Raw genomic sequence first — 20,973 nt, forward strand, 5'->3', positions numbered from 1 at the left:
TCAGGACCCCCCCCCCTTGATCCCTAAATCTTTCTCCTGGGGCAGGTCCCCTGCTGTCTCTGATTCTTGCTCCCTGTGCACTAACACGTGAGCTGGAGAGGAAGGGCCAGACTCTCCAGAAGCTGGAGTCCTAGCCCCTCCAGCATCCTTAAGCCCAGTTTCTGAAGGTACCTGGGTCCCCACAATCCCTGGCACTGTCAGGTCTGGGGTTTCAGGGATGGGGGGCCCAGATTCTGGAAGCTGTTATGCACTCGGGTGATATAGCGACTGAGGATGCTGGCACCTTCGGGTGTTCAGGGTGTCCCTCCCTCTGCCAGAGTCCTCTGTACACCAGCCACCTTGCCTTGCAGGCGAGACACAGTCTTGGTCAGCTCCATCAGTCTGTTGCCCAGGTCTGGGGTTTGGGGGAAGTTGTTGATGGGGAGGTCTCTCAGAAGATGAGCCTGCCCTGAACCACTTCTCCCCTCACAACAGAACCCCAGGGGACATCATGCCTATGGGTCCTGAGGGAGTAGAACTGGAGAAAGTGAGAGACTGGTTTGCAGGCTGGGGGTCAGGAGCAGGCAGAGTCTGGGGCAGATGAATCTGAGTGGGACTCAGATGGTCATGAGTTTAGAAGATACAAAGAAGGAAAGTTTTGTGGGCCAGAGAAGGGATCAGGAGTCACAGGGATGGGCAAGTTTTTAGTGGGTAGAGATTTGGTCTCTGCCCTTGTCAGCCCTGTTCCCGTCTACCCATCCTCAGGGCCCAGTTTGAATTACACCTCTGCTTTCTCCAATTTCTGGTCCTCTATCCTTCTACCTTTCCACCAGCCTCTCAAAATAATAGGTTCTCTATCTCCCTTGGGCTCCCATTGCAATTTGGTTCTCTCCTAACTAAAGCCTATCTGCCTACAAAGATGGTTTCTCTGTCTCACCAGACAGAAAGCTTCCCCCTCCCCGCCCCGTGTCCCTGCTCTACACATTCCCCCTCCCTCAAAGATGAGGCTGGAACAAAGGGGATGTGGTGATGAATGTTGATTGAATGAGTGAATTAGAGACTGAGTGAATGAACGAAAAATGAGTTAAGTGAGTGAGCCAATGGGTAAGAGAGTGAATGAGTCAATGAACACAGGAATGAAGGATTGAATGAAATGAGTGGAATAAATATCTGAATGGCTCAGAGTCATTGAGGAGGAAGGCCACAATGCAGGGTGCAAGCCTGGTGTGTGGTATTTATTCCCACAATGCAACGGGGAAGGCTTGGGGGTGAGCCACTAACCTTTCCGCCTGATCTCCTCAAACTCCCGCTGGGCTGTCTCTATGTAGCGCTGTACCAGGGCCTTGATGACTCGGAGGCGGTAGGATCCGTTCTCTCCTTCCCCAGGCCCTGCTCCTGCCCCGGGATTGGCCTGGGATGGGAAGACCAGAGGGTGAGAGAGACTCTACCCACCCCGGCCATTCTGTAATCATTGTGTCCTCCCCCAGATGATAAAGGATGGAGGCCAAGTCTGCAGACGTTTCTGTCCTGGAGGCCACATAGCTAGACCCTGGTGCAGTCCTGGAAGGCAGAAGGAGGCCGAAGCTGAGCAAAGGCTGAGTGGAAGAGAGCTGGGGTGGGCGGGCGAGGGGTGGAGGGTGGTGCAGAGGGGGGTGGGGGGCAGAGACAAAAATGTTGAGTCAGGCACAGTTGAGTTCTCTCTCCTGCCACCAACCCTACCTTGGTTTTCTTGAGTTAGTCCAGGTTAAGCCTGCCCTTCAAACGCTGCAGAGGGGAAAGTAGGGGATGTGGGGAGGCATGTGCATGGAAATCATCATGTGAATTGGAATGATTGGTTTGGGGTCCAGGTATAGGCCCCGCAACAGTACCAAGAGGGCAAGCAGGACATACGGCTGGGGCAGACAGTGGAGAGAGAACAGAGGTGTAGCAGGCAAAGGGCTAGACTGGGAAGCTTTGGCCCAAATCCCAGCTCAGTCACTTAGCAGCTCTGCGCCTCAGGCGAGTTACTCAATTTCTTCAGGCGTGAGGGTCTCCAAATTGAAGACAGAAGTGGTAGTAATGCCTACTTCTCAGGTCAATACTTCCCTGGCAGAGAGTAGGGGCTCTCTAAATGCTTAGGAAAGAATTATTTTTATCTAGTTTTATCTTCTCTCTAAATATTTTATAGTTAGCATATTTACTCATAAAAAAAAAAAGCAAAGCATTTTATTAAATATTCTCAGGGGAAAGATGGGATTGACCAAGCTGGCGCAGGCAGAAGTATGAGAGAGAATGATAGGCCTTTTACAGCTACAGAGTATATAAAGCATTTTCCTTGTATAAAATAAGGAATAAGAACTTAGGGAGGCTGTTTCCTGAGGATGCAGGACAGGGGGGAAGGGACATCTGACTGGATCAGAAGACACTGGCGAGGTGGGGGCAGCTGGGAGAAGGGTGGGACTCCAGTGGGCGAGATCCCAGCCAGCTAGTGTGGGGGGATCCGGCTGGACACAGTGGCTCTGCCCATCCAGGACTGGGCACAGGCCCCGAGAATTGGGCACAACCTCAGTTGAAGAAGCGGAGTCTCATCCTAGGGTAGAGCAGCCCTGACAGACGGTCTGCACATAGCCATCCGGCAGCCTGGACAGGAACAGGAAGTGACTGGGGGAAAAGGGTGGTAATTCCAGAATTTGGAGGCAGAGGTCCATTAGGGTGAAGGAGGTGTCCACATGGGATCGCCCAGAGCCAGGGAGTGGGGGGAATCCTGGGCGTTTTAGTGTCTTGAAAGCGTCCTGTTTTCCCCATGCTGAGCACATGCAGTTTCCTGTGCGGAGAACTCCCCTCTCCACTATCTGCCCACCAAACTCCTGTTTACCCTTCAGGGTTCTGTTCTGCTCTCAAGGGCTCTGGGAAGCTCCCTGGTTCCTGAGTCTGGATCCGGGGCCTGTCCTCTGTGCTCCAGGAGCGCGCTGTGCTTCTCTCTACCGTGGGCTTGTCCCGGGCAATTACCGTCCGTTTCCTTCTGCTACGCTAGACTGGCAGCACCCGGAGGGACCACCGTTCTGCAGATCTTTATTTCCAGTAGAGGTGTTGGTAAGTGTTTGTTGAACAAACTATGGACCAATCAGGGGATCCAGGGACCTCAGAGCTCCAGAGTTGGCCTGTGGCCCCCAAAGAGCTGGCCCGGAGTCCCTGGCTTAGAGAGATCCTCAGGTAACACATTTTAAAGGGAACAGATAGGACCCCCTATGGACCTGGCCTTAACGCTGGTCTGAAATAGGCTGGGGCTCCCACTCCAAGCCTGGGTCAGGGAACAGATAGCGAGAGGTAAGGGAGCCAGCCCTTTAGAGGCTCGGCCTCCTCTCTCAGGCCTCTATCAGCTGTTTAATTTCCCAGTTTGTGGGGCATTTTCCGTTGGTCTCTTAATTTTTTTTTTTTTTTTAAATGTTCAACTCTTTCTTGGCTCAGTTTAGGGCAAAGAAGTTTGTCTGAAGTCATCTGGAGCTTTTTTTTTTATAAAATAAAATTTATAAAATTTATTTTATTTTTCTTTTTTATTATATAAAAAATTTGTGTAATAATAGTGATAAAAATATAATACTGAGGGGCACCTGGGTGGCTCAGTCAGTTAAGCGTCTGCCTTCGGCTCAGGTCATGATCCTGGGGTCCTGGGATCGAGCCCCACATCGGGCTCCCTGCTCAGCGGGAAACCTGCTTCTCCCTCTCCTCCCCACTGTGCTCTCTCTGTCTTTCTCTCAAATAAATAAATAAAAATCTTAAAAAAAGCTTTAAAAAATAATACTGAAAAGGATTGCTTGGGGGAGTAGGGGTTTCCTGATGCTTCTGTGGCTCAGTGGGGGCTGGAGCGGCTACGTAAGGCTGCAGGACAGGTCTGAGCCAAATCGGGTGCCCGTGGCTTGGGAGCAGGGCGGTATGGATTTCTGTTTAAGCCGGGTGACCCACGGTTGGAAATCTAGGAAACATCCAGAGCCAGGAACAGGGAAAGGCAGCCAGGTGCGAGAGGAGGATGTGGGAAGTGGCTTTGTGGGGAACGTACCAGAAAGACAAAGGGTGTGCAGACAAACAGGCGGTGTAGACAATACAGTTGGAGGCCCGGTGTGACAAAGCCCAATGACAAGCAGAGGACGTACTCACGTAGGTAGGGACTGGCGGATAGTCTGGCTTCTTGGTTTGGCAGCAGGAACAGCAACAGCAGATGAAGCGGAAAATTCTCCTGAGGGATTCGGAGGGGCCGGAAAGCAGTTAGTCAGGGGAGGGGTCTAGGGAGCTGGGCGGGGGCGGCTGGGTGCTTGGGAGGCAGGGAGTGAGAGCTCTGAGGGTAGCACCTGAGCAGGTAGAAGAGGGCCTTGGGGGAGGGCAGGATGTTGAAGCGCACAGGCAGGGTCAGGCCCTCCCGGAAGTAGGACAGGTAGAGCTTGGAGCGAGCGAACTTCTACCCCACATCTGCATCATCCTGCGGCCAGGAGGCAGGGCTCTGCAAGGGCCACTGTGGTACCCAGCCCTCCTGCCCGCCCCGTCTGCCTCCAGCTCCCCCGGTCTCCACGCCTCTTCTTCTGCAGTGTGCCCACCGCTGTCTTCTCCCCATTCCCATCTATCACCACATTCTCCTGCCTGGCTCCCCGTTCCCTCTCTTCCTCCCCATTGTCTTTCATCCTCTGACATCCAATTCCTGCCCAGGCTCTTCTCCAGCCACAAACCCTAGCCCCTCCATCTTCCCTGTCCCTTCTCGTGTTCCCATCTACTTTTCCACAGTGCACCCTTCCTCCCAACCAAGAAGGAGAAAGAGCACCAGACTTGGGTCTGGAGAAACGAGTAGCCATTACTAAGACCCTCATTTTAGAGATGAAGAACATGAGGCCTGGAAAGGAACCCTTGCCCCAAACCACAAAACAAGAGCGGAGGCCGAGTGGGAACCCAAGTGTTTGGACTTCTTGCATTCTTTTCCTCTCCATCCCTGGGTCCCTTCTCCCTGGCCTCAGCTGGCCCCAGCTCACCTCAGTCTTCTGGAAGGAGTTGGTAATCATGGCAATGAGCATGCTGAGCTGCACAATGACCATGACAATGGTAAAGATGCCGGAAAAGGCCCGGCCCACGAATTCAGGCACCAGAAACTGAGACATGTCTATGACGCTGTGCTCCTCCATGCCAAACATGGTCCAGAACAGAAACTGGAATGTCTCGTTGAAACCGGCATGCAGGGCCGAGCAAAGGATAGGATGTGAGGGGCGGGAGGAGAGCCTGAGTGCCACCCAGACACACTCCTCCTCACCCTCCAGGACTCAGCCAAGGGCGTTCTGATTCCATGAAGCCCTTTGGACCATCCTGGCCCATACTGACTCTTGTTATTTCTGAGTTCACACTCATTTTTTCAGTAAACCAATATTTATTGAGCATATAGTAGGGCCAAAGGTGCTAAGGATGTAGCCTTGAGGGAGTGGGGGCATGAAGACCAGTTAAGAAACTTGTCGTGGTTGGGGCGCCTGGGTGGCTCAGGCAGTTGGGCGTCTGACTCTTGATTTCAGCTCAGGTCATGATCTCGGAGTTGTGGGATCAAGCCCTGTGTGGGGCTCTGCGCTGAGCATGGAGCCTGCTTGGGATTCTCTCTCTCCCTCTCTCTCTGCACCCTCCCCTGGCTTGTGCATGCTGTCTCTTTCTCTGTAAAAAAGAAGAAAGAAAGAAACAAAGAAAGGAAGGAAGGAAGGAAGGAAAGAAGGAAGGAAGAAAGAGAAAGAAAAAGAGAAGAAAGGAAAGAAAAAGAGAAGAAACAAAAGAGAGAAAAGAAAGGAAAGAAAGAAAAGAAACTTGTCATGGTCTGGGTGAGAGGGGATGGTGATTTGGACCACAGCAGTGGCAACTCCAGTGCCGCCTCTTCCAGGAAGCCCCTCTGAACTCCCTTCTCTACCCCCAGTGGAATGTGCATATCTGTTAGTCCCTCACAGACCCGACTACATTCTCCCTCCTCTTGCATTAATTTGTGAATCTGTCTTACTCCGTCCATCTCAGTGCCAGTTCAGGCCTCGATTACTGCAACCGCCCCTGCGGCTGGTCTCGGCTTCAGTCTCTTGTTATTCCATCCTCCACATGGCATCCAAGGTGTTCTTTCTAATAGCTGATCGGAGGTATTATACTTCTGCTTGTCAAACTTTAAACGCTCCTAATTGCTCTCAGTCCAGATGCCTACCATGCAACCTCCCTGAGACGGTTAGCAGAAATGTCTTTGACTGAATTAGGTGTCACCCATGAATAAACAGCATGGGAGGGCTCATGCTGTCTGTGCCACCGTGCAGTGACTGGTGGCACCAGGACCCACGAAGCAGGCTGGCATGAATGGTTGCTGCCCCTGGTGTTAAGATTCATGGTTGAAACTGTGCAAGCTCAGTTCCTTTAAGCTAGCATCCTGAACGTGGGATGTGAACAAAGATTCTTAGTAAGAGAACTGGTCTGAATAAAGCCTCCATTTACACTGGAACCAATGACAAAGCCTTGACCAATATCCACAGGCCCTAGCGTGGCTCCTTCGGCATCATCAATAAAACCATCCCATAGTTGCACTCGTGAAGAATTTATAATGGAATCATTGCTTGAAAGGCCACCGGGAGCAACCTGGCCAGCCTGAGAAAGCCCAAGCTTCTCAGGAGGACATTCATGAGCTCCGTGACCTGGAGCTCTACCCTCTCCAGCTTCCTCTCTCTCAGGATTGCCTCCACATGCCAACCGTGGAAGACATCTTGCAATTCTTCAACCAGACGCCCCAGCTTTGGTACATGTTCCCTTTCTGCCCAGGATGCCCTGCACCTTCTCTGAAGCCCATAATCCTTAGAGGTGGAGTCCAGATACTCCCTTCTCTATGACATCTTTCCTGATTACCCAAGGCAGAGGAAGGGGCTTTCCCCTCTGGGGATCCTCAACATAAGCCCTCCTTCCTCACAGCACTTAGTGCCCCAGATTGAGCTTATTTGTGCGCACTGGTTATCTTCGTCATGAGACTGGGTCTGGTTCACTGCCTCTGTCTCTGTTTCCAGTGTTGGGGACAGGACTTACTATGAAGAAGGTGTCAGTAAATGGGTGTGAACTCAACAACAATAACAAAAAGCCCACCACAACTGAATGACAAGGTGAATGGGCATAAAATGTGGGCAAATGAACGAATGGACAATGAGTGAGTGAATAAACAAATACAAGAATAATTGGCCATCTTTGGGAAGAACTGAGCATCAAAAAGAATAATGAACTGTAATGGATTCTTTAAAAAAAGTCTTTGTGTCCTTAGTGACTTTCAGAAAAGAAGAGAGCACTTCTTTATAGAAGGACGCCACAAATAAATGTAGAAAGAACAGCAGTAGAAGATCACCAAGATTCATCTAGGGATGCTAAAGCCACAGAGTCAAAGTTGCGAGGGAACAGGTTAGTCACACGGTCTCCATATATCTTTCTGTTGCTAAAAGAGCATCCTTAGTAACTTTGCAGTGAAGAGGTTTGCTAGGCCAGTAGGCCTAGCAATGGGCTACACTGACAGCTTCTGTCTCCTGATGTGATGCAATGGAAAACCCACATCATCAACTAGGTTGTATTCTGTCAAAATGGCTTAACTTGAATCTTACCAGAGGAACTAGTCTGATAAATCCCAACTATGGAACACTCTCTACAATATACCTTGATCTGTTCTTAAAAAAAGTTCATTTGTCATGAAAGACAAAGAAAAGGTAGAGGGTATGTTGCAGATTAAAGGAGACCAAAGAGGTAATGACAACAAAATGTAACACATGACTCCAGATCGGATTTCAGATTTTTAAAAAGCTAGAAAGACTTTTTCCTGGCAGGGGGATATGGGGGCGCAACTGGGGAAATTTGAGTAAGAACTGTACAGTAAATAATAATTTGGGATCAATATCAAATTATTTGTTTATTTTTTATTTTTTTTGAAAGTAAGCTCTATGCCCAATGTGGGGTTTGAACTCATGACCCTGGGAGAAAGAATCACGTGGGGTGTAGAGCCTACTTGAAAAAGAAAGAAAGAAAGAAAGAAAGAAAAATAAATAAAAAAATTTAAGATTTATTAGAGAGAGAGAGAGAAAGCATGTGCGAGCACATGAGCGGGGGAGGGGCAGGGGGAGAGGGAGAAGCAGGCCCCCAGCTGAGCAGGGAGCCTGACATGGGGCTTGATCCCAGGACCCTGAGATCATGACCTGAGGTGAAGGCAGACGCTTAACCGACTGAAACTTAACCAACTGAACCACCCAGGTGCCCCAAAATAAATTAATTTTTTGAGTGTGATAATGGTTTTTTGGTTATGCTCTTAGGAAATCTCCTGAAATATTTAGGGATGAAATGTCATGATGTTTGCAACTTACTTTTAAATGTTTCGAGGAAAAAAAAAAAGAGTAAGCAGAGCAATAGATGGAGCAAAATGTGACAAAATATCCCCAATTGATGGAGCTAGGTAAAGGGACTATGGGTGTCCACTGTGCTTTTAACCGTTTTATAGGATTGACATTTTTCAAAATAATAAGTTTGGGAAGAAAGTGAGTAAATGAATGAGTTAACAAACAAATGAATAAGTGTGAATCAGTGAGAGAGTGAATTAATTATTGCCCAAACAAGAGATTAATTATGAGTGAATAGATGAGGAAGGAGGGGAAGGCAGAGGTGATCACTAAGCTCCAGGCTTCTCCGTCCCAGACTCCCACCTGCCCATCTTGCTTCTGCCCCAGCATACTTGCCCAGCCGCTCTGTCTCCTGGTAGGGCACATAGATGTTGTTGAGACCATAGAGGAAGGCGGTCAGGATGATCATGAGGATGAACATGAACCTGGCAGGGGAGGGGAAGAGGAGGGGTCAGAGAAAGTCTCCACCTTGGGAGAAGTCAGGTTCTGGGAAGAGGGATCGGGCGATGCCCTCCCAAGCTCAGTATCTCTTGACAAGTATTCCGTTTGGACTACTAAGAATAGAGAAAGTAGGGATGGGAAAGGAGAAGTCATTTAAAATGGTGCCGGGGCACCTAGGTGGCTCAGTTGGTTGAGTATCTGGCTCCTGATTTCGGCTCAGGTCATGATCTCAGGGTCCTGGGATCGAGCTCCTCGGGTTCTGTGCTCAGCAGGGAGTCTGCCTAAGGATTCTCTCCCTCTCTCCCTCTCCCTCTGCCTACCTCCCCTCCCCCTACCCCCACTCATATGCACACACGCTCTCTCTAAAATAAATGAATAAATCTTAAAAAAAATAAATAAAATAAAATGGTGCCAAAGCAGGAGCTCTTCCTTGAGAATGAAGGGTATTGAGTTGAAGCAATCAAATCTGGGGATGGGCCAGTCTCCCAGGCAGGGACTGAAATGCTGAGATGTGGTTCAAGGATGAGTGAACCTTGAGTCCGATTGCACAGGGTTTACCATCAGCAGAGTTAGAGCCAGAGGTGAGCATGGGTTAGGCTACAACAGGGGTGGGGTGGGGGGGGGGGGAGCTGGGTGGCAGAGGGCTAGGGAATTTTACAAGGAGATCCAGTGGAGTCTATGACAGGGGAGGATGTTCTGAGCAGGGATCGTACGCACCGGATCATGTCGTCAATCATCTTGCCAATGGAAATCTGCAGAGTGCCCAGTGACTCATGGGCCGGCAGAATGTAGGCTAGACGGGTGAAGCTGAGCGTGCTGGTGACAGCAAAAAGCACCTCCGCCAAGAACTGGGGGTCCTCGGTGTGCCACTCACTTCACTCTGTGCGGGGTGGAATGGGGGCTGAGGCTGAGAGCCAGGGGACAGAAGGGATCGGGGGATTCAAGCTGAGTCAGGGGGCACTCACCAGCCGTGGTGAAATAGTGGCAGGCAGCGCCATCCGGGGCACCCCACAGTGCACGTGGGCAAGCCCAGCCAGAAGGAGGCGCAGTGCGAAGGCCGCCAGGTACAGAGACAGGATGACCATGTCCAGGAAGTTCCACCAGTCCAGGACGTAACTGCGCAGGCCCTCAATCCACACCTCCTTGCACTCAAACCACAGGAAGCCTGAAGGAGGTGGTAGGGGGAGAGCTAGGTTATGGTGTGGGGGCACCTACCCACGGGGGGGCAGAGAGCTAAACTATTACGGGGACAGAGTTGATAAAACATAAACATGCAATCTACGTAAGGACAAAATGATCTTCCGTGAAAATAAAAAACACTCCTGGGGCGCCTCGGTGGCTCAGTGGGTTGAGCCTCGGACTCTTGATTTCGGCTCAGGTCATGGTCTCAGGGTCGTGAGATGGAGCCCCATGACAGGCTCTGTGCTGGGTGTGGGGCCTGCTTAAAATCGTCTCTCTCCCTCTCCCTCTGCCCCTCCCCACCTCGCTCCTGTGCTCTCTCTCAAACAAACAAACAAATAAAATAAAAGCCTCCTGGCTGATGCGGACTCATCTATGGTGTGGCCTGCATCGGTGACCCCAGGCAGCTGATACGTATAAACTATACCTGGGAGAGGCTGGGACTGGGAGGGAATGATTTAAATCTGTTTCTCCCTGCCTTCCACCGAACAAATACTGGACAAATATTTCGAGAATATTGATTTGAAGGGGCTCCAAATTATCTGCCTACTCTGAGAGCCAGACCTGGGGATGGGGGTGGTTATGGGAGCTGGACCCTATTAGCCAGGTAATCCTGCTGCGTTGTACCCTTCTCCATTCCCTAGATACAAGTGTGTGCTGTTTCCGTCTGCCTAGAAGGCCCTTCCACACCTGTTTGAAGCCAGGCTCACCTTTATGGCCCAGGTCAAATACTACCTCCTCTGCGAAGCCTTCCCTAAGCAGGTGGGGTGAGTTGCCCCTTGCACTCGGCTCTCACAGCTTCCTTTAGATCTCTGTGATGCCATCAACCACGGGGCACTGCGGGATATCTCTTCCTGGGTCTGCCTCCCCTCACTTCCCCTGAACTTTGCAGCCCTTAAGGGCAGGGACTGTGTCTGATTCATCTCCTTGTCCACAGTGCACAGCGCAAGGCCTAGGAGTCACTATTAAACCAACATTCATTAAGCTACTACCATGTGCCAGTGGGGCCCGGTGGTGAATAAGACAAATACAGCCCCTGGCCTCCCAGGATGCCAGTGAGGGAGACAGGCAAGTAGCCTAGTGGTTACAATCCAGTGTGGTAAATGCTCAGATTGAGCAGCAGAGGAATAGAGAGGCTGTTACGGGAGTGGTTAGAAACGGATCCTCACCCTGATTTGGGGGCCAGGGAAAGCTTCTCAAAGAAAGTGACCTTTAAGCTGAGATTGGAAGGAGGGGCGGGGAGAGCCGGCCAGGTGACGGGACTGTGTGGGCAGGGGCCGGGGCTGGGAGACTATCTCGGGAGCCTGGGGTAGATGTTGCGTGGGTGGATGGAACCATATTTAATCGATCCTGGCTTCACTCACAGTAGGGTAGCAACAAGCACTTCGTGCATGAAGAAATGCAGAGCTTGGTTTCTTAAGACGTTTCTTCCCCCATGGGCAGGAACAGAATTGGCTTTATTTCCACTTAGCATAGGTCCATCATGTTTAGTAAATCATTGGATGGGAAACTTTTCCTCTTGGACTGCTCTTGTTTTCTTTCCCAGAGTTTCTTGGCCAGGTTTCCTTTTGGTCATCAAGGCCTTGGTACGAGGTGGAGCAGTGGATTTGGTGGTGGTAGCTTGGGGAGATTTGCTAACTAAGCTAGAGCAGAATGAGGGGAGGACGGCTGAGGAAGCGGCCAACAGCCCAGCCCGCCGAGCTGACCCGCCAGAGGCTAGGTAGAGCTCTGGGGATTCTTGTAATTGCCTTTGCTGAATTGTTTAAGAATACTTGATTCTGCTCTAGAAGAAAACTAATGGAATAAATGAAACTTATACACTGAGCATAGATAAGTTAGTTATTTGGGTGACATGTTGAACAAATAAAATGAGTAGAGCATATGTGTGTGAACATACATAGAAAGGGATGGGTAGACTCTAAATATTCACGATATACTGAATATACATGCAGCAGAGGAGGCCCTCAGGACTCACCAGCTTTTAAGTCAGCTACCCACTGGTAATACCCATTCTGGCCCTCTGTGTCCTCTGCAAAAGGATTGCAAAGGAAACACAGAGCTACCCATCAGGATGATTAGCAAGCTTCAGCTGTGGCCAAACATATTTGCCCCCATGTCTCTCCCATAGATGAAGTGTTGGGGCCAGGCAACCTCTGGCTGTTGTAGCCCCTGCTTGGACCTCAACTCTGCTCCCCCGGACCACACCATCATAAGCATACCATTTAGGGATTTAATAAACTGTATGACTTAGGCATCTCAATTTGGTCCATGAGCCATTCTGTTCCATGACTTTTGGGACCAGATTGCCTGATGGTGTACTGGTAGGCTACCATGACACCAGGGTGACTTCCCACCTGACACTATGGACCCGTGTCTTATTTGTGAGAGGATAGGGAGGTCCAGAGTCTTATCACAGGGATAGATCCCCTAACTAGGGGTGAACGGAAAAGGTCCTTTGGTGTGGGAGAGCCCAGGGGGGTTTGGTTATATGTTCAGGGCACATCCACAGGAAGAGGGCCCCCTCATTGGAGTACTTATTTTGAAGAACAGTGAGGCAGCCCACCAAGGGAACAGCTACAAAAAATAAAAAAAAAGGCCCCACACATGTACCTGTGACCCAAACCATGTGTAGGGAAGTCTCCCAGATGCTCTGGCTGCAGCCTCGGAAGGTACTCAGCTGTGTCTCCATGGCCAGGGACTCGCCCAGCAGGAAGATGAGGAACCACAGATAGGAGGCCGAGTGCAGCAAGAACTTCAGCACTGGGATCTTCAGCAGGTGGCCCAGCTTGGGGGCAAGGAGGGAAAGCGTGGCTCTCAGAGACCGGTCACATCTCCCCGCTTCCTGGGAGAACTTCCAGACTCCTCCTTTCACACATGCACGTATTCAGGCATTTATTGAGAATGTACTACATTTCATATCTATTTCCTTCACAACTGTATGAGTATTACTATTCTCCGTCTTCTCAGCTAAGAAACTGAGGATCATAGAAGTGAAGGAACTTCCCCTTGGAGGTCCCACAGCCTCCTTGAGTTCAAGCTCAACCAAGTTAAAAAATAAATTCATCATCTTCTATACCAAACTTCTTCCTTCTCGTCCTCCTGTGTCCCCATCTTCCTAACTCCTGCCCCATCCCCTCCATCCTCATGCTTCTAGTAGAGAGAACTTTCTAAAATACACAACTAATGGGATCACTCCCTTGATTAAAATCCTACACTGGCTTCCATCACTGCTTATAAGGCTCTGCTAGATCTGGCCCCTGCCTGCTTCCCACCACTTGCTATTTCTACTTGTGCTTTAGCAACACAGACATTCTTTCAGTTTCACTAATCCTTTATGTTCTCCCTCCCCTGGGCCTTCCAATATCCTGCTCCTGCTCCCTGGAGGACGGCTCTCCCTGGTCCTCATCTGGCTGACATCGCTTGCTCTTCGTTAAATCCCCAGGGCCAGGCATAACGCCCGGCTCACAGCAGGGTTTCAAGGAGATACTTGTTGAGATGAAGGAATAAAAACATCTGGGTCCGTAAAGGCTCTCAAAGAACCTGTAGGCTGGGGCGGGGGTCTCTTTAGGAGAGTATGGGGTTGTATATAAAGATCAGGCTTTGGAGGCTGAGAGACCTCAGTTTAAATCCTGACTGTGCTGTTCCTGTGTCCCCTGGACAAAAAGAGCACTTCTGTTCTCCGTGCCTCCTCTATAAATCAGCGTCAGACCGACTTCCCAGGGCCACTTCAGGTGACTCAAAGAGCATATTCGACAAGCGCTCAATAAATGGCAGTTATCATCAACTTTATTCCTAGTACCCGGGACTTGGGCGCCAGCCAGTAGCCAAGGCAGAGGAAGGGCATGGTGAGGAAGATGAGGAAGGCGACAAAGAGCTTCCAGATGGTGGTGCTTCCACGCCAGCCAGCCAGGTTCCCACACCAGATGGAGGACAGGACTTGCTGGCAGATGGGGTGTGCTACAAACTAAGCAGAGAGGGCGCATGAGCAGAGTGGGTGGTTACCAGGCAGGGAAGAGAGGGAGGGAGCCAGCTGGGTATGTAGTCCTTCCTTCCCTACCACAAAGATTGAGTCATATTTCTTTTCTTCTCAGGCCACCTAGCTCAGAAGAAAGGCAACTCATTTGCCGTGTGACCTTGGGCAGACCCCAGACCCCACCCCTCTTTGGGTCTTGGTTTCCTAGTCTATGAAAGAGAAGCTGAACTCAAAGATTTTTCTGCACTCTCTGGATCCCACATTTTTTTCTTTTTTCTAAGTAATCTCTGTACCCAACATGGGACTCAAACTCACAACCCAGAGATCAAGAGTCCAACACTGGCTGAGCCAGCCAGGCACCTCCAGATCCCACATTCTTGAACTTAAGGCAGTGATGGGTGGAACTAGGTACCCAAGGCCCAGAACCCTCAGGGGTTCCTGTCTTGTTAGAGATGTGGGGCACCAGTCCTGAGGAGGGGAGGAGCAGGGAAAATAGGGTGGTGTCTTGGAGAGCAGGGCCAGGGAAGCTGTTATGAAGGAAGGTTTTTGGTTTAGCTCCTGGTGGGACAGGATATCTGAGGGTGGGTGAGAGGGAGGAGTAAGGGGTGGGGAGGCTAGAAAAGGAGCATGTCTTTAGCTTACAGAGACAGGCATCTAATGAGGTGGGGAATAATGGAATCACTTTATATCTAAGCCCTCAGAGAGCTAATCTTACTGAATAGAGAGAGATACTGAAGTCTAACAACAGAAGAAGACTGGACCAAACTTACTGCATAGGCCAGAGACAGAGCTGAGTAAAACCCAGATGTCTGGGCTGAAGGTAGGGTCCTGGTGGGTCATGGGACTTCCAAGGGCTGGGGAGAGGTTAGGGGCTTAGACTAAAGGTAAGAAGGGAGGTGAGGAGACCCAGAGGGCCAAGGGCCTAGATGGAAGAGTGCTTGGGATCAGAGTCTAGGAAGGCAGGGAGAGGACTTATTTGGGCTGCACTGGGGCATACCCAGCCTTGGCTGGGCGGGGATCGGGGCAGGGGTGGGGGAGGTAGGTAGGGCCCAGCTGACCCGCTTCTGGTTGTAGTTGATGGCCAGTCGCAGCCTCGCCAGGTTGGGGATGCTTTCCTCAAAGGCCTGGCCCAGGCCCTCAGCCTCGGGTTCAGTCTCGTATCCTCGCGCTGGTCATTGAGCATCGCAGTGACCTCGCTCTGGTTCCGGCACATGCCCAGCAGTTCAAAGCCGTAGTCCTGGCTCAGCGCCTCCAGAGCAATGTACTCGGGCTGCAGGGGAGCCGGTGTGTGTGGCCACCCTGCGGCCCCAGCCCCGTTAAGTCAGCCCCACCTTCCCAACAGCGGGCCTGGGCCCCCTGTCCTGCTGCGGGCCCTCACTTCCCCACATGTGGTGTCACCCTGAGTCGTCTGTTCCTTTGTCCTCTGCCACCCCAGCTCTCCTCCTTGCTCTGAGGTGCCTTTCGTGTCAGCTTTGCTTTTCTGGTGCTCCGTCTGCCTCATCCCTAGGTCATTACAGCCCAAACCCCGCTGCCACCTTTGTACCTCCCCCTTCCAGTCTGTTTCCCGGCCCACTTCTCGTCCTGCTCTGTGGGCCTCTCGTGGGTTCATTTCGTTCATTTTTTTTTTTGAGCGCCTACCTTACCTGAGAAGCTGTCAGTTTTAGCAGCAGACACGGGTAGGACAGTTCTTGCCTCCACTTACCCAGCCTGGCCTTGGTTTTACTCAGGGCCCCAATCCCAGGGAGAATCCAGGCAAGGAGGTGAGGCCCGAGCCCAGCAAGGTCCCTCAGGTGGTGTCGCATGGGGCGAGGGGCTTCCCTTGCCAGGCCTGGAGAGTCTCTGCTGCCTTCTTCTGTGGGGCTGCTGCGGGCACGGAGGGAGAGTCCTTCGGAAGGACCCCTCTTTCCTGCTACTTGTGAAGTGGGAGCTCTGAGTCTTCCACAACTCTGGTGAAGCAGCATGCTCCTTCCCTGGCTCACCTGGCATGGACCGCGTCCTGCCTTCAGCCTCTGTTTCAATAGCCTTGTCTGTGTCCCTGCCTAATGGTGATCTTGAGCATGGGGACCAAGTCTGCCTGGCACAGAGGGGATGTTGGTGGATGAGTGAGGGACGGAATGGGGCTGGTGGTAATCAAGGCTCCTGACAAGTCCCTGCCACTGGGCCTCCCCGCCTCCCCTTCACATGTTCTCTGTCCTGCGTGGGCCCCTGCACTCATCGCCATGTCGAGTTTTTCTACCCGACAGCCTTTGCTTACACTGCACCCCTACTGCAAATATCCTCCCGACTCCTCTTCACTTTAAACCGCCTGGCTGTGCAGCCAAGATTAATTCTGCTTCTTCAAAGAAGTCTGTCCTGAGCACAATAGCTGTAGCCCCCGACCTCTCTTTTCTGGGTTTTAGAAGCCATGTAGCATTCTCCGCAGAGGCACGAAGGGAAGCTGAGCATCCTAGGAGTGGCTTGTCCACCTCACTCTGCCCTTCCCTGCTTGGGATCACAAGCTTGGGGCCCCAAAACACAATGCTCGATGTGGGACCTCACAGGAGGTATTCAGAAAGGACAGGTTCCACTGAATGTCATCTCTGTCTCGCTGCTTTTCTATCTGTGTCCTCCCTCCTCCCTTAGATAGACCGAGGGCATCCCTAGCGTGGGGTCTGTGCTGCCCCCATAAAACTAGGTGCCCCTAGAGTGATGGCTCTCTGCCATTAGAATGAGATTCCCCCTTCAGGGTGGGATTCTGTAACTCCCCATGAAAATGGAGGGGTACACAGGTCATGATCTCAGGGTTCTGGGATCCAGCCCCGCATCGGGCTCCCTGCTCAGCAGGGAGCCTGCTTCTCCCTCTCCCTCTGTCCCTCCTCCCTGCTTGTGCTCTCTCTCTCTGTCTCAAATAAATGGATAAAATCTTAAAACAACAAAATGGAGGGTTACTGAGAACAGAACAAGGCCTCATCATCTTTCTGTTGTTTTCCACGCCCCAGGACCCCCGCCCCAGGCCCACCCCTGCCCATGTGAAAGGACAGATATGGGTGACCACAGGCAGGGGGAAGTATGAGACTCCAACCTTAAACTCAGGCTCCTTGCACGCAAGACGCCTGAGCTCCTGGCTGAGCTGGAAGGCGGCCAGCATGGCGTCCTCACTGGCCAGCGACAGCTGGGCCCTGCTGGCCATGCCGCGGTAGGTGTTGATGCGGGACAGGGAGAACTTCAGCAGGTCCTAGCGGCGGGCGTTGCTGCACTCGAGGCAGGCGCAGGAGACCGGGTGGGGGCGGGCGATGGTGTGGCCCTGGGCCATGAGCAGCTGGGCGATCTCATACAAGTCCTCTGGCAGGCCAGGGTGAGGGGAGTGACGCCGGGGGCAAAGCACGAGCCATCGATCGACGAGTCAAAGAAGGACAGTGAGAAAGACCTCGTGTCCACTTTGCGGCCCTTCTCCCGTTCCAGCCGGGCCAGCAGGCGCCGCACCGCGGCCGGCTGGTTTGTGTCCACCGCCACCAGCAGGGCCTCGAGGATCTGCCGGAAGTCAAACTTGACATTGGCCAACAGCACATCAGTGATGGCTTCGTGGCCCAGCCGGATGGCCAGATTGAGAGCTTCTCTCCAGGAGCGGTCCTTGGCCTCCTCCTCGTTCCTCAGGGGCCCGCCTGGCCCACTGCCCGACGCCTCGACCCCCGACTCCAGCAGCTGCTGCACTAGGCCCAGGCGCCCCTCCTGGATGGCGGCCAGGAGTGGAGGTGGGAACCTCAGCTTCTTGTTCGCCATCTCCGTCCAGGTGGGCTGTGGCTGGATGAAGGACGGAGAGAGCAAAGGACCTCCTTTGCTGTGGGGCCTCCCTCACCCTTCCACCTTTAAGCCCTCGGCCCAGACACCATACTAATTTGCTTTCGCCCAAAAGCATACTAACAATGTCGTTTTCGAAGTACACTTAATGTAGTGCTTATATATGCTTCTTTTCTGAGCACTTCCCAAGTACAGCAACTCACTCTTTTTTTTTTTTTTTTTTTAAAGATTTTATTTATTTGACAGAGAGAGAGACAGCGAGAGAGGGAACACAAGCAGGGGGAGTGGGAGAGGGAGAAGCAGGCTTCCCGCAGAGCAGAGAGCCCGATGTGGGGCTCGATCCCAGGACCCTGGGATCATGACCTGAGCCGAAGGCAGACGCTTAACGACTGAGCCACCCAGGCGCCCCCAGCAACTCACTCTTTACAATAACCCTGTGAGGTAGGAGCGATCATGCCCCCTTCAGCAGGAGAGGAAACTGAGGTACAGATATGCTAAGCCACTCAGATGAGATGGGGACCCAGGCAGTCTGGCTGAGGAGCTGGTGTTCTTAACTCCCCTTTATGCTACTTCTCAACTCAAATAGGAATTATTGTTACTAATTTTGGATTTCTGGAATCTTTACTCATTCAAAACACCCAAAATGTGGGATATAATAATGTAAACAAATAAATGATTCCATTTTTTTTCTTTTAAGAAGGAAAATAAGAATGCTACCACCTTTATCTATGTATTACTCTGAAATTAATTTCTACATCAAATATACATCCTATACTCTAGTATATTATGGTTTATTTAATGTAATCGTCTTACATAATGAAAATATGAATGTTCCCCAAAAGATGATGTCTGTATGGGGGATACATTTCATTTCCATATTTTCTAGGAATCAGTCATTTTGGAAACACCCTTTCATACCATAATAATAGTTTCTTGTATAGATTTGTTAACAAATACCCCTTTTATTGAAATACTGATATTTAGAAAATTGGTCTTGGTTGAAAAAAAGCATCCTTTTCTTTTAAAAACAGTTGGCTGTACAAAAACTATACAAATTTATTTTTACAGTTCTAGAGGTTAGAATTCAGAAATCTGTATCATTGGGCTAAAAAGTCAAGGTGTTGGCAGGACAGGGCGGCTCTAAGGGAGAATCCAATCCAGCTTCTAGAGCTATGTTCCTTGCATTCCTTAGTTTACGGCCACCTCCTTCATCTTAAAAGCCAGCAGCACTGAAGATTACAAACATTTCCTTTGTCACCATTTTATTGTGTAGATTCTTAGGTGAGGAAGGGCCAGGACTGGGTCCCGCCAGGGTCCCCCTTCCTCAGCACAGCTGCCACCCTCAACAGGAACCCACACACAGTGGGCCAGCGTAGGTACTCTGAGAAGGGGTAGGTTAAAGCAGGTGGATGGGGCTGCACGGGGAGTCTAACACAGGATCTGCCCAGGACCCAGCTCCCATTTTGTTGATTTCATCTCCCAGCTGCTCATCCCTCTGAGAGTCCCAGAGCCTCCGAAGGACAGGTCCACCCAGAGGGTCTTTGACCTGGGCTTTCTCACAGCCCCTCAGCTCTGTCCAGGACTCCTAGCAGATCCTAATGCTCCTCCCACCAACCTTTCCTGGCTTTGTCCTCTCCTACTTTGGGTAGCATTTCTCTCTCAGTGCTGCCTCGTCACTCTCTTGTACCGGGCCTAGCCCCCTTCACTGCTCTTCTCTCTGGGCCCAGGCTTGGGACTCCAGGGGCTCTCCTCCACCAACATGGCAATATCCACCACCTGCACGGTGGCTGGGATGTCCTCTCTGCCCCTGTGGCTCAATCTATTGTTTTAATTATGGCCGGAAATGGGAGCAGGATGAGGCAAAGTAGGAGAGCAGGCCTCTTACCGTGAGGAGGTCCATGGCTGCACCCGCCTATGCTGGTAGGGACCGAAGGACTTAATTCCTGCTCTGTCTGCTCCCCTGACTGTGCCCAGCTTCCTCTTTCCTACCCTTGAGTTCAAAACCCCGCCCTGGGCCCTCCCTTTGCCAGGACCAGCTGCTCCCCCTCTGCCCTGTACCCTGGAGACCAGAGGAACTGGTAAGTACCACACAGTGGAAACTTCTGGGAAAGGGGAGAGGACATAGTTGCTCAAGAAAGGTGGGAATAGAACTGAGAATATCACAGGTGGAGGGGACCTTAGAGACTCTCTGGTCCAACTGTCACATTGTACAGATGGGGACTGGGATTTGCCCAAGGTTCCACAGCCAAGCCTAGACCCATTCCTTAGTCATCAACCCATCTGATCCCTAGAATAGCTCTGCAAGCAGGAGGACGGCGGTTTTCTGTTACTGAGGGTTAATTCTGGGTCCAGGATGAAGAACTTGCTTCAAGTCACACAGTAACACCGTTACCTGATCGTACCTAGGGAGGGAACCCACAAATGATACTGGGAGTTAAGGTCATGGGATGTTGGAAGTTAGTCTCGTGCTCAAAAATCACTCTCAACTTCCCAGTATATCACAAGATCTTATCTGCTAGGCAGTGCTTTTGCTTCATTTGGTCTCAGTTTTCCTTTCAGGAAAATGGGCATGAAGATGCGCATCACTCACTGAGAGGAAGACATTCTGGATTATGTCCCAAAGCCCTAGAGAAATCACCAGTTCTACCCAAGAAGTTCTAAAGGGGAAAAGGATGGAGCTGTCTTGGGAGAAGTGGGGGCCATGGTGACAGAAGCCTTGACAACCGGGAGTGGAGAGCAGGCTGGGCCCAGAGGTGCCCTCAGGCAGAGTCCTAAGGGAATGAGTGGAAAGAAAGGAGGAAGGCAGCTGGGCCTTATCAGCTCTTAGCTGTCACAAGACCCACTCCCCAGTTTTAGTCACAGAGGGCAGGGGGCCAAAACCATGGCACCTCATGGCTCATGTCTGTGGGACCTCCCCACACATGCTGGCATGTTCTTCTACTTCTCCTGCTGAGAAGTACAACTGGCAGAGAGGGCACTGGACCCAGGATGTGGGTGGTGAGCTTTCCGGGGAGGACACCCACAGTACGGACTGTGATGAAGATGGTGATGAGGAGGGAGAGGCTTGCTGAGGTGGGGAGATCTCACCGCAGGTGGCAGCGTGCCGGGGAAGAACCTCAGTGCTGAAGGAGCCTAAGGGGGAGAGAAGGAGGTTAGCAAAGTTGGGCCCGCTCCCAGGCACGATGCCACCCCAGTGTGGCTGTTTTTGCGGGAAATTTACTCTGGCTGGATATTCTACAC

At 51.4% G+C, this 20,973-nt stretch overlaps 1 protein-coding gene and 1 pseudogene across 1 annotated transcript in view; both read right to left on the minus strand.

The window, feature by feature from the left end:
* LOC118552847 (short transient receptor potential channel 2-like) lies at nt 1-19,633 on the minus strand (annotated as a pseudogene).
* Nucleotides 18,979-20,973, minus strand: part of XNDC1N (XRCC1 N-terminal domain containing 1, N-terminal like) — a 20,207-nt gene continuing 18,212 nt past the window's right edge. Inside the window, exon 10 of the mRNA XM_036119406.2 lies at nt 18,979-20,865. Coding sequence (XP_035975299.2) covers nt 20,630-20,865 — 236 coding nt within the window. The 3' untranslated portion in view covers nt 18,979-20,629. The remainder of the gene's footprint in view (nt 20,866-20,973) is intronic.

This window comes from Halichoerus grypus, chromosome 11 (assembly GCF_964656455.1).
Source record: "Halichoerus grypus chromosome 11, mHalGry1.hap1.1, whole genome shotgun sequence".
Lineage (NCBI taxonomy): Eukaryota > Metazoa > Chordata > Mammalia > Carnivora > Phocidae > Halichoerus > Halichoerus grypus.